The sequence below is a fragment of the Acinonyx jubatus genome, chromosome D2, assembly GCF_027475565.1.
Source record: "Acinonyx jubatus isolate Ajub_Pintada_27869175 chromosome D2, VMU_Ajub_asm_v1.0, whole genome shotgun sequence".
NCBI classification, from domain to species: domain Eukaryota; kingdom Metazoa; phylum Chordata; class Mammalia; order Carnivora; family Felidae; genus Acinonyx; species Acinonyx jubatus.
Genome location: NC_069393.1, coordinates 73,990,561 through 74,003,163, shown reverse-complemented (window position 1 = coordinate 74,003,163; position 12,603 = coordinate 73,990,561). Strand labels below are relative to the sequence as shown.

At 57.4% G+C, this 12,603-nt stretch overlaps 1 protein-coding gene across 2 annotated transcripts in view; it reads right to left on the bottom strand.

Annotated features, from left to right (window-relative positions):
• Positions 1-735: 735 nt before the first annotated feature.
• The window catches only part of GRK5 (G protein-coupled receptor kinase 5), a 211,345-nt gene continuing 199,477 nt past the window's right edge, over positions 736-12,603 (bottom strand). For both annotated transcript variants that reach the window (XM_015065880.3, XM_027063232.2), the window contains 6 exons: positions 12,237-12,326; positions 9,525-9,733; positions 4,980-5,117; positions 4,036-4,173; positions 3,356-3,487; positions 736-1,141 (listed from right to left, as the gene is read on the bottom strand). In XM_015065880.3, coding sequence (XP_014921366.3) covers positions 1,043-1,141; positions 3,356-3,487; positions 4,036-4,173; positions 4,980-5,117; positions 9,525-9,733; positions 12,237-12,326 — 806 coding nt within the window. In that variant the 3' untranslated portion in view covers positions 736-1,042. The remainder of the gene's footprint in view (positions 1,142-3,355; positions 3,488-4,035; positions 4,174-4,979; positions 5,118-9,524; positions 9,734-12,236; positions 12,327-12,603) is intronic.

Here is a 12,603-nt window from a genome sequence, read left to right as displayed (position 1 = left end):
ACGCTTAAGGAATGCGCCAGGAGTCCCTGGGCAAGCCTCCCTCCCCCTCCAGGGACTCATTCAGGATGATTCCATTGACCCTCACTCCCTGATGCTTCCTTGGGCCGTGAGGATTTGGGATAGTTGGGGTTCCATGACTACACCTTATCACCGCTATGCTTCTCTTAAAAATAGAATAAAACAAAAGTCCCTAAAGGCAAGCCTCTTAAAGCATACCGGTTTCAGCAGTCAGAACCTGCTTAGAAAGAAAGAGACCCAGTTCTGCGTACCGGCCACGTTCCAGAAGGAAGAGAAGGCCAAGGCTGAAGCAACACTGGCATCGTGTGCCTCTAAAGGAAAAGAGCACATCGGCCCCAGGTGACCCCGGAGACCCCACAGAGGACATTCTGACTGGGGGGCGAAGTCCCAATTGTGTCTTGAGCACTTAATTCGGATCGTTACAAGCCAAAAGCACGGTGACATCAATGTGAGGGAAAGGTCACAGAGATGGATACAACCAATCCTTTAAAGGTGAAATGTGAGTCCTTTTCTACATTTAATAAAAACATTTTCTCATTTGAGGCTCTGGAAGTCTTGAGTCACATTTTTTGTTTTGTAAATCCCCACCCCCACCCCCCCCCACTCTAAAATGTCTTAAAACACATGGCTTAACAGTGGCTGCACAGAAAATATACACCCTCAAAGTCTGACTTTCATTTAAATACAAATATACAAAATGTAAACTGAGACAATAGAGAAATTTACAAAACTTTTCTTTAAAAATAATAAAGACAAAATTCAGTTCTAGGTATGACGCTATTAAAATACGTGCAAGTCGTCGTATCCAATTGGATTTCTATTGCAATGTTCCACCTCGGCTTGAGGGCCACCTCTGGAGACAGACCTGAGTGGAAATCTCTTTGAGAAACCTGGAGGCTCTGCGTCGAGGGGGTGAGCAGCCTCCATCCCCGGCTCCTGGAGGGCTCCCCTGTCCGTAAGTTCTGTTTCTAAGGACAAGGGTCTAGGGCTGGTCCCACCGTGGACTTCAAGGCCAGAGCGCTAACTAGCTGCTTCCCGTGGAGTTTGAACTGACATGGTTTGAATTCATGTGGTGGTTAAAACTGGTCTTGGGGTTGGGTGAACTCTTGGAATTGTTTTGATGCTGGAGGAGAGAGAGAGAGAGAGAGAGAGAGAGAGAGAGAGAGAGAGAGTTAGTCCTAGTGGACAGGAGAGGCCTCTGAATCTGAAAACAGGGCCACGATCAGGGCTTGCTGACCATCTCTTTTTTTCCGCTGCCTTGTACATCACCCCCCCCCCCCCCGCCCCCACCTGCCGCAGACCCAGGGTCAGAGGCCACCCCTCAAGGCAGGGGGAGGTATGGAATTAAGAAAATCCCAGGCAGGGAGGGAGAAGGTGGCCCCTCCCAGAACATCTACGCGGCTAAGTACCGCAGGCCCAAGGTTAAACTGCCATGCGTTTGAGCCTGACACCTGCCACTTAGCTGAGTGACCTTGGGTGAGTTATTAAATGTCTTGGTTGCCCTGCCTGTAGTGTAGGGGAAGAGTTGTTTCTCCACAGGGCCAAGCTGTGTGCAGAGAGGGCCTGAGCGAGTGCCTGGCCCGAGAACCACAGGCTGCTTGTTTTGGTGCCCCTGGCATCCTCTTGGCATACCCGTGGGTGCGGGTCCCCCACACCTGCAGGGAGGAGGAGAGAGACCCGGGCCATCTGCTTCCCCGGTGGTAGTGCTGGGCGCTGTGCAGAGGGCCGCTGACCTCCACTTCCCTCTTCCCTGCTCTGGGCACTGACCTTTGAGACGGGCACACAAAGGCTGGGACAGGGGCGGTACAGTGCCACCCAAGTAGCAGGAAGAGTCAGGGCCAGATTTGAACCCCAAGTCGGGGAGCCTCCACAGCAAATGCCTGTCCCAGGACCTGGGGACTCAGCCATGTGGGAGGAGACAGGTTCCTTTCTTTTGGGAGCTTCCATTTTCCTTGGTGGAAGCATTTAAAAATTATATTTTTATAGTATATGAACATGAGTATATTTTGGAAAAGGATGTGAAACTCACATGAAGCTTTTAGATAAAACCCCAAACTTGGCATCAGTCTGCATTTTCTCTCCACATGTCTGATCCGTGCTCCCCGCCATTAACCCCAAATCCTTCGCAGGGGCTCACTGGCCTTGTGACTGTGGGCAAGTTCCTTGACCCCCTCAGCCTCAGTTTCCCTACCTGTGAAGTGGGTTAATCGTACACACGCTGGGCTCACATGGCACCAGCATGTCCCAAAGGAAGGATCCCAGTTTGGCTTGCTGATGCATCCCCAGCCCTGAGAAAACAGCCTAGCACACAGTAGGCACTCAATACATATTGGCTGAATGAATGAATGGTTGGACGGAGGCCCGGGCTTTTGTGGAGCTTAATTAGGAGAAGCTCTCAAAAAGCAGCCAGTGCAGAGCTGGTCCACACCACAATGCCATAAACAGCCACCCCATCCTGTTAGCGGGGTGGGGGTGGGGGAGCTGGGATTCCTGGGGCCTGGGGACCAGAGCTTCACAGCCTCTCCTTCTTCGTCCTCCTGGGAGAGGCACAGCTCCCTTGGGGTGGGGGGCGGGGAGGAGTATAAGTCACAGGAGCCTCCCAGGCTGTGGCATGGGCGCAATGGGGGGGCCATGCCTCCTTCAGGGGCCAGGCCAGGAGGGTGGACGAGGGGATGAGGTGGGGGCCTCAGTGGCCTCTCACTCACAGGCCTGTGGGGACACGTCTTCTGTCTGGCCCACACCAGCCCTTAATCCAGGGGCAGACTCTGAGGAAAAATGCGTCTTCTCAAGGGGCAGAGTGTCCTCTGGCTGCCAGCTGGGGGGCACAGCCGCCATGTATGGGGCCCCAGCCCAGGAGCCACAAGGCTCTGTGGGGACCACCTCTCCCACACCTGTTCTCCCCGTTCTTTGTCACGTTCAGCAGTTACGTACAGAACTGGAGTCCTTACAGTGGCCACATGGGGCAGTTAGCTCTCCGTCAGGGAGGCTGTGCCCCAGAGACACTGGGTAAGGTCTGGAGACGTTTTTGACTTGCACAGCGGGAGTGGGGCGCTCCTGGCGGGGAGACGCCGGGAGGCTGCTGGGTATCCCTCACTGCACACGACGGCCCCCACGACAGAGAATTCACCCAGAATGCCAACGGTGCCAAGGCTGACAAACCCTCGTGAAGGGTGAGCTCTGGGCCGGCCCTGCCCCTTCTACCCAGCCGGTGGGCTTCAGGGGCTGGGACGGGCTACTGGGAGAAGGCCACAGCTCTGGTCTCAGGGAAGTACCTGGGCCCCAGGGCGTCCCCGGGGCCAATGCCAGGACAGCCGGCCATGGTGGGGGCATCCCTCACCTGACGCTTGAAGATCCTCTGGAGCAGCCCTTTCTTTGGCGGTTCTGGAGGGTGACTCCTATTCAGGTCCGGCGAGAGGGTACCGTTAGGTCCAAACACGTTCAGCTCCTTAAAGCACTCGGTTTCTATCATCTGGGGAAGGGGTGCAAACCACAGGTGGCGTGAGCAGCTGTGTTCATCGTCTTAGGTGGACAGGAGCCCCGGAGGCCGGGCCACCACCCTGCCTGGAGCCGGCTTCCAATAGGCCCTCCCCCTGCCCTGCGTCCTTCAGGGGCCCCGGGCCCAGGCCGCTCCTTGCCTGCCACTGCCTCTCCCCTGCCGGCTGGCCGCAAGGGTGTGCTCATCATCCAGCTACCAAGCCGGTAGACCTCCCCAAGCCCAGGCCACCCACATGCTCCGGGCCCTTCCGCCTGCCAGCGCCCCCTCCCCTGCCCCATCATTTCCAACCCACTGGAAGCAGCGCCGACTCCCCCAGCTCATTCCCACCTGTGCGTCCAGCCACGGTCCTGTTTTTCCTCCTCTCTCCCAGCCAGACTTCCCGAGGCAGCCGGCAAAGACGGCCGTGTCCATCTCACCTCCTTTTCCTCTTCTGACCCCCCGCCAACGGTGCCCTGGGCCAGGCCTGGTGCCCTCGACCCAGCGGCCCCCTTCAGGGTGCATGTGGCCACCGCCCTGCTCACCTCACTCTGCCACGGGATGGGCACGGAGCCCGTGGAGAACTTGGAGTAGAAATCGTCGTCTGTGTGGTCCAGGTTGACGCCCTTCACGGTGGAGAACTGCTCGATGTCCAGCACGTCCTTGCAGTACACGGCGCGGGGCTGCGGGCAGAGGGCTCGGTCACACAGGGTCCCGCCCCGGGCCCGGTGCCCCCAGCCTCGGGCTCTGATGGGGGCAGGGGGCACCTTGCAGGGGACCGGTGCTGCTCTCTCTCAGATCTGCCAAGGGGCTCCTTCCCGCCACCGGCCTTCGGCCGGCTGCAGGCCTCCCCACTCTCCAGGCTGGGGCCACGGTGGGGAGACTGAACATGCCCTCTCTGACCTCACGTTCCTTGGCACCCCTGGGGATCCCCACGCCCCCAGCAGGTTTTCTTTTTCCCCAGAGCCCACAGGATCAGGATGAGGGAAGTGTTTCCGGGCACCTCCGTCCAAACAAGGGCTGCCCCAGCTGGGGCCTCCAGCCTGTCCCCCACAGAGAGATCTGATGCTGGGGACCCAGGGCCAGAGAGACATGTGGCCCAGAGACAACCTCCAGGTACTTCTCACTACCGGGCACCCAGGCTCTGCAGCCAGACAGGCCTGGGCTGGGCTCCCAGCCGCGATGCTTAGGAACTCTGGGAAAGTCACATATCCCCTGTTGGCCTCAGTCTTCGCACCTGCAAAGTGGGGACATTAGGAAAACCTATGCCGTGGGGCTGATGTAAGTGCCCACCATGGAGCTGGGCACCGGAACCATGAGCTGTGGCTATTAGAGCACTAACATCCACTGTTCTCACTTGCCCACTGGCCCTGCCCTCTAGGAGTTCAAGGTCAGTCGGGGTGGCCTCCCAGGGCCCAGTGTGGACATTCACTAAGTTGAAGTCGTGAGTCTGTGCACAGGTGCAGCCTGGGTCGGGGAGGCAACTCACATCTGGAATGAAGGGAGGGTCCAACATCCCGGCTTCTAAGCGCTTGAAGTTCATGTTCCTGAAGAAGGGGTGTCTCTTGACCTCAGCAGCCCCCTCCTCCTGGCAGCCCAGTCTCTGTTTTGCATCTTTGGTGAGCAGCTGTGACAAGAGAGCCGTGAGAGGTCATGGCTGGGTGGGCCTTTCCTCCCGCGGAAGGCCACAGGGGGTTTGGGGCTTCAGGCCCCTGTGATCATCTCCTTTCACGGGTGCACCCCGGAGCCTCCCACACGTCCTCCTCCAGCCTCTGCGGGGCCCGAGCCGCCCCCAGATACCCAGTGGACACTGCCTTGGCCTGCTCGGGCCTTGCAGCGTGCTTAGATGCCTGGAGGCTGCAGGAGGGCGGGGGGTCCTGCCTGCCCTCCCCACAGCAGCACACCGACCCTGCGGCACACTGGGCACCGCCTATGTCTGTGGCACTGTGTTACTTCTTCTGCTACAGGCAAGCTACAAAGGGCACGGATGGTCTCTGCAGGTCTCACTCATTCGTCTACTCAACGCCCGAGTACCCTGTAGATAGGTATCTAGTTGGCACAAACCTCTGTGCAGAGACCAGCGACGGGCACGGAGTACCTGGCCTCAGCAAGGCCACGTTCAGAGGACCCATCAGGGCAATACAGGTACGACACCATGATGGCAGAGGAACACGACCTGGCTGCCAGCTGGGGGGACGGGGAAGCTTTGCAGGGAAAGGGCATTTGCTACAGGCTTTCCAGGAGTGGGGAGGTGGGGAAGGCATCGGCTGTCAAAAGCGGGTGGTGGAGACCTGAGGGCAGCCTTGGGGAACACCTGTCTTTGAGTCTGGGCGAAGGATGAAGGGGCGGGGGATGGGCCAGGGTGAACTGGCTGGAGAGAATGCTGGTCAGGGTAGAGGAGTGTCCTTCTCAGAAGCCACAGGTGGGGAGGTTCATAGGGCAGGAAGAGGCTGCAGAAGCAGTCAGCCAGGCCAGACGGTAAAGGTATGAACGAGGTGGGGGGGGGGGGGGCGGGGCGGCAGGAGAGTGGGGGGCGGCGCTGGGAGGGGGCTGGGAAGGGCAGGCTGTGATGCTGGAGGACCACCAGCTGACCCCCGGGCATCTGTTTGCTCTGAGACCAGAATCAGAGTGGATGGCCTGACCTCAGGCCATTCTCTCTCCAATATGCTGGCACCCTGTGTGTGCTCTCCTACCATGCACATTTGCAGCTGGCCGTGGGGGCTGGGGTTGCGGTGGTGGGCCAGCGGGCAGGCGGGCCTGCTGAGGTTCATGGTCTAGAGGCGGAGGCTTGCAGGAGCCATTCCCTTCCCATTCCCCTTCAAACAGAGGACTCAAAGGCGGCACCTGGGCAAACACCAGGTCACAGCCTAGAAAAGACTTAAGCTGTGAGAATCACTATGTCAACCTCTGGTCCACCGATCACCCAGGCATGTTTTGCCCAGTGAGCCGGTGCCTCGGGACTTTAGCTTGTCTTCTCCAGAGGCTTTGCAGTTCCACAAAGGCTCCAGGAATCAGGCTCTGCTGGGCCAGGGCTCCTCCCTGTTCTGAGAAGTCCCAAAGAGGCAAGGCTCCCTGAATAGAGGCTGGTCCTCCCAGCTGTGGACCCCAGAGCCTGCAGGGCCGGCCAGCCAGAAACACGAACAAGGACAATAAAGGCGAGGTGGGCTGGGAGGGCTGTGCCAGGCCGCCCATCAGTTCTGCCTGGAGTGTTGGCTTGTGCCCAGGGCCGAAAGTCCAGGTTCTCATGTGAAATCTCTCCTGCTTGAAATCTTGGCAATTAACCTGCCATCCACCTCTTTCTAAAACACCGTGCAGGCTGAACAGCCATCTATGTGCTACCTGATTGCAGCCCTGGTATCAGGTATACACCAGAAGTGAGAGGGAGAGGTGGTGTGAGCTGGGCAAGTGGGGCAGGCAGAGTGGGCTTCCTGAAGGAGGAGAAGAGATGGGCTGGAAGGCTGATTAAGGCTGAGGTGGCTGAAGGGCCAGAGGGAGGGTCCTGTGAGGAGGTCAGGGCCAGTTCTGGAACTCAGCAGGGACCTACAGAGGTGGGGCTGAGGTCTGGGCCTAGGGACTGGACCAGGGGACAGGGCACTGACACGTATGAATTTTCTGGACCCCAGGGGGCAGTGGAGAGGGTCTTGTAGCACCAGGGTGGAATCAGGGAAGGAACAGGCGGCCAGGGACCAGCCTCCCTGCAGTCTGTGGAGTGGCCTTCTTGGGCAGGCAGGGCTGGAGCTGCCAGAGTCTAGAAACAGTCCAATGTGCCCCAAGCCTTCATGATTTCCTCACAGACAAGCCCTGCTGTGTCCTGAGCTGGCACCTCTTGGAGGCGACAGGGCCAGCCTGGCTGCCAGACCGGACAGGCTGTGGGGAGGGGTGGCCAGGAAGCCCAAGGCCAGAATCCCATGACCCTATGGTCATTTTTAAGAAGATGCAGCAAGGCCAGAGGGCTTTGTCAGTTCTTCCAGCAGAGAAAGATGAGGGGACACTGGCTCGACCTTTGAAAGCCATTGGCCAAGGTCCACTCAGAGTCCCAGGCTCAGCCACCGCCTTTCCCGCAGTAGCCACCAGGGGGCAGCAGAGGGCCAGCAGTGCCCCTAGTCCTGGTGCCCGGACAGGCACCCAGACAGCGGGCCGGAGCCTCTCTGCCTCTCCGTCCTCCCAGCATGTCCTGTGTCCTGCTGGGGTTGTTCTGCTTCTCTGAGTCCCCGACCCTGACCTGGGATATTTGGTGATGCTCTGACCATGGCTGATGACTTCCCTCTTCTATCCTTCGCCCAGTTTGGCCCCACCAGACAGACACCTTGCGTCTAAGCCAAATATTGGCGGGTCTCCTACCCCAGTTTTCAAATGTCCTTAGGGTCCCACATTTCCACCTACCTTACTTCTGTCCCCTACCCCACCTCTGGCTGCCATGACTCCTTGGGTTTCTGGGAGGCCCAGGGGTGCAGGCAAGTGCCCGGCTACAGGCCAGCCCACAGGCCACGTGGTTTGGGTGTGTGTCTGCAAGCCTCCTTCAGTGACTCCCACACATGTCGATGGCAGATCTATGGGTCCTCTTTTTTGGAAGTGCTCAAATGGCAGATCTTGCCCCAAATCCTTCTTCCCAAGGCTCTGTGACATCAGACTGAAGCCGGTAAGAGGAAGTGGTCAAGCAGTGAGTGGATAGCTCCAGAGAGGGTCCTCCTCAGGGTGGGGAGCCTGGGCCACTAATAGAGCGGCCTTGACTTTTCTGGAAGCAGAAGCTTCACTACTTTAATCAGCATGTCGGGCCTGCTGTTCTATACACTCCAGCCTCGTGGTTTATACACTCGAGTCAGAGAGGTGGCAGGGAGGGCAGCCTCACCCCTGCTGTCTGCTGTTCCAGGTGCAGCAGCGCTCCAGGGAGAGGAAGTCTGAGGGCTCATGGGTACCCGGAGTGGGGCATCCAGGCCCTCCTGTCCGTGCGTGCCTGGCACTGGAGGGCAGCTGCCTGGGGTGGGGGTGCAGCACAGTTGGGCCTGCATCAGAGGGAGAGGCCCCAAGGGGACACAGGCAGAGCTCGGGAGCACGAGAGCCAGGTGGGGCCATTCCCTCCACAAAGCCTCTGGTGAGCCACTTGGGCTGGGGGAGGAGGGGCAGCAGCCAGGGGTGGACTCTCTCCCAGCCCCGCTTCAAAAAAAAATTTTTTTTAATGTTTGTCTTTGAGAGAGAGGGTGGGGGAGGGGCGGAGAGAGGACGACAGAATCTGAAGCAGGCTCTAGGCTCTGAGCCATCAGCACAGAGCCTGACACGGGGCTTGAACCCACGAACTGTGAGATCATAACCTGACCCGAACTTGGTCACTTAACCGACGGAGCCACCCAGGTGCCCCACCCCCTGCCCAGCTCCATTTTTGATGGCTCCGGTCACTACTTCCTCTATCAGGCTTCCTAGCCCCAGTCTGGTCCTGCCCACCCAGCTTGTCTAAACGGTGCTCCCCACCTGCACCGTCCCCACGGACGATGGAGTCCCACGGTCCTTAGATTGCTGTCATGCAGGACCTAAGCTAGTGTGGCCAGCATTCCATGGAGTGGAAGGAAAACTCTGTTGTAAGATGTTCAAAGACTGAAAATATCACCACCCCAGCACCTGCGTTGCACCTGCTGGCCTCAGTCAGTGCCTGGGATCCAGAGTTTGAGGCCGCAGGGCGCCAAGGTCAAGGGTAGGGGATGCCCCAAGATCCCTTTGTGCCTCGGGGAGCCAGCTGGGATCCTCTCCTTTCTCCAAGACGTTGATTTGCCCCAACAAGGCCGGATCTGGGTGTCTCCCGTGGTTCGCCCCAGCCCCTTCCCTGCCATGGGGCCTCCCTGCCTGCACCCCGGGCCTTCTCCTGGCAGCCGCGGCCGACCACCCCGGTCCACGACCAGGACTGCTCGTTCCTCTGGCTCGGTGCTGCCACTACTCCTACCCCAGTGTGCCTGACCCTGTCCCTGTCAGCCTGTTTGCGCAGGAGGGGAGCCACCACCGGACAGCCAGCCCGCGGGCAGCGTCTGGCCCACCAGGAGCTCACCATTTTGCAGATGGACTTGGCCTCCTCAGAGAACTTTGAAGAGTACACCTCCTCCGTCTCCAGGACGCGGCGGTCCACTTCCTCCCGCTTCACCTTCTCTTTGCGGCCCCGGAATGGCGACTGGCCCTCGATCATCTCATAGATGAGGCAGCCCAGACCCCAGTAGTCAGGGCTCAGGCCGTATCTCTGATTGTTCAGGACCTCTGGGGCTGGGGGTAGAGGGGGGGAGCGAGGGGAGGTAAGAGAGAGCTGGTGGCAGGGCGGAGTCAGGGCACACGGGGCCAGGGTTGTGACTCACACCAACTGCATCCACGAGTGATGGTGTTGCTCACAGAACGCCTGGAGCTTCATGGCAAGGACAGGCTTCCCCTGCTGACTCCTACTCACCAAATGCCATAAATACTGTCTCTTCCAGGGAGCCCACCCTGACTGCTCTCCTCTGTGCTTCTGGCTTCAGAAGCTTGATCACAGTGGATGGAAATGGCCTGTTCCCTTGATGTCTCCCCGACTAGAACCTGAGCTGCCTTATTCACTGCTGTGTCCCAGTAACAGGTATGACATCTGGCACAGGGTAGGTGCTGCACACATTATTGTCAGGAAGGAAAGTGTGTCCACCCAAAGAAAAGAGGATTTTAAGGTTACCTGGAATTCAAACAGCCTCTCACTATGGCTTCCCCACTACTTTGATAAAATGAATTTTAGATTAACCATAGAAGTGCAAAAAAGGTTAAGTTTCATGTCTTCAGGCAGGTGACAAGCATCCAGAGGCAAATGCATCAACACATGTGCTGGATAACACGTATAACAGAGGCCCTGCAGATGGAGGCAGGCAGCACTCTGTGCGAGACAGACATACAGGTACACAAAGGTGTGCAGATCCATCCTTCCTTCCTTCCTTTCTTCCTTCCTTCCTTCCATCCACCCACCCTTCCTTCCTTCCTTCCTTCCTTCCTTCCTTCCTTCCTTCCTTCCATATATCCATCCATCCATCCATCCTTCCTTCCTTATATCCATCCATCCTTCTATCCTTCCTTCCTTTCATCCATCCTTCCTTCCTTCCTTCCATCCATCCACACATCCATCCATCCATCCATCCATCCACCTATCCATCCATCCATCCATCCATCCACCCATCCATCCATCCATCCATCCATCCATCCATCCATTCATCCTTCCATTCTTTCATCCATCCATCCATCCATCCACCCTTCCATTCACCCATACTTCCATCCATCCATCCATCCATCCATCCATCCATCCATCCTTCCTTCCTTCCATCCATCCATCCTTCCATCCATCCATCCATCCATCCTTCCATCCATCCTTCCTTCCATCCATCCACCCATCCATCCATACATCCTTCCGTTCATCCATCCATCCATCCATCCATCCATCCATCCATCCTTCCATTCTTCCATCCATCCATCCATCCATCCATCCACCCTTCCATTCACCCATACTTCCATCATCCATCTATCCATCCATCCATCCATCCATCCATCCTTCCTTACTTCCATCCATCTTTCCTTCTTTCCATCCATCTATCCTTCCATCCATCCACCCATCCATCCATCCTTCCATTCTTCCATCCATCCATCCATCCATCCATCCATCCATCCATCCATCATTCCATCCATCCACCTATCCATCTATCCATCCATCCATCCTTCCTTCCATCCATCCTTCCAGCCTTCTATCTATCCATCTACCCTTCCATCCATCCATCCCTCCATCCATCCACTCATCCATCCATCTATCCTTCCATTCTTCCATCCATCCATTCATCCTTCCATTCTTCCATCCATCCATCCATCCATCCATCCTTCCTTCCTTCCTTCTATCCATTTATCCTTCCTTCCTTCCTTCCTTCCTTCCTTCCTTCCTTCCTTCCTTCCTTCTATCCTTCTTTCCATCCATCCATCCATCCATCCATCCATCCATCCATCCATCCGCATTTGCATGGGTACACACACAGCCACATATACATAGATACACACAGGTTCGCCAATAACATGCAACCTGAAAAGGACCTTCTAGCAGTAGAGACAACACACAGAATCCTGTACAAGTGCTGCTGGCATGAGCCTAGTGGAGGACAGCAGCATCCTCAGTACCCAGAGCTTTCTGGAGCCCCCTACCCCCTGGGACAAGTGGACATGTGTGTGAGGTACATGCAGGAGGAAGCCCAGGGGATGCCCATCACCAGAGAGGGATTCAGGAGGACCAGATGTAGCTCCAGTCTTTTCCCTGCAGCCCCCAGGATGGTGGTCCTAGAGTAGGCTTGTGGTGGGGGCTGGGGGGCAGGGCAAGGAGGCTAAGACTGGTCTCCACTTAGCATCATGCCTAGTGACACAGCAGGTGGTGCAGTCCTCTCCTTTCTGGGCCTTTCCTAGTGACCTCACTCCTCTCAGGGGCCCCCTGAAAGGCTGCCTGCCAATCACCAGACCCCTACTTGGGTTTAGCCTCTCCAAACAGCACCATGTGCCTGCACTGACTGTTGATCCTGAGAGTGGCTTGGCTTTGAGGTGCAGGTGGGGCTGTGGTGGGGGGCTCAGAATGCTCAGTTTAAGCAAGATGAACCCTGGGCCTCAACGCTCCACCTGCCCCAGCTAAGACCTCTCACTGCCTGCTGTGGCTCCACTTCTGATCAGAGCTGCATAGAGGAGGGAGGCCCAAGAGGTGGGCTCAGGGAGGGTCCGGGCCCACACTCACCCATGTAGCCCACGGTGCCCACCCGGCCGCGGATCAGGTCTCCATCGGGAATCTTCACAGCCAGACCCAGGTCTGAAATCCGAATGTGGCCTGAGGCGGGGAGAGCAGAGTTAGCGGGTCGCTGGGACAGTCAGTGGACACATGGCCCACCCTGGGCGGTCCAGAGACTTGCTTGCCCCTGGTCAAGGTACACAGACTCTCGGCCCCAAGAGGGGCATCCCAATCAGCCACCTCAGGGTGACTGCAGACCCTTGGGGGCATCCAGGTGTCAGAGGATGTGGGTAAATCATTACTTTACAGGAGGAAAACATAAAGACGGGAAAGGATGTCTGGATTTGGCTGGACGATGGCCAGCCTACCCATAAAA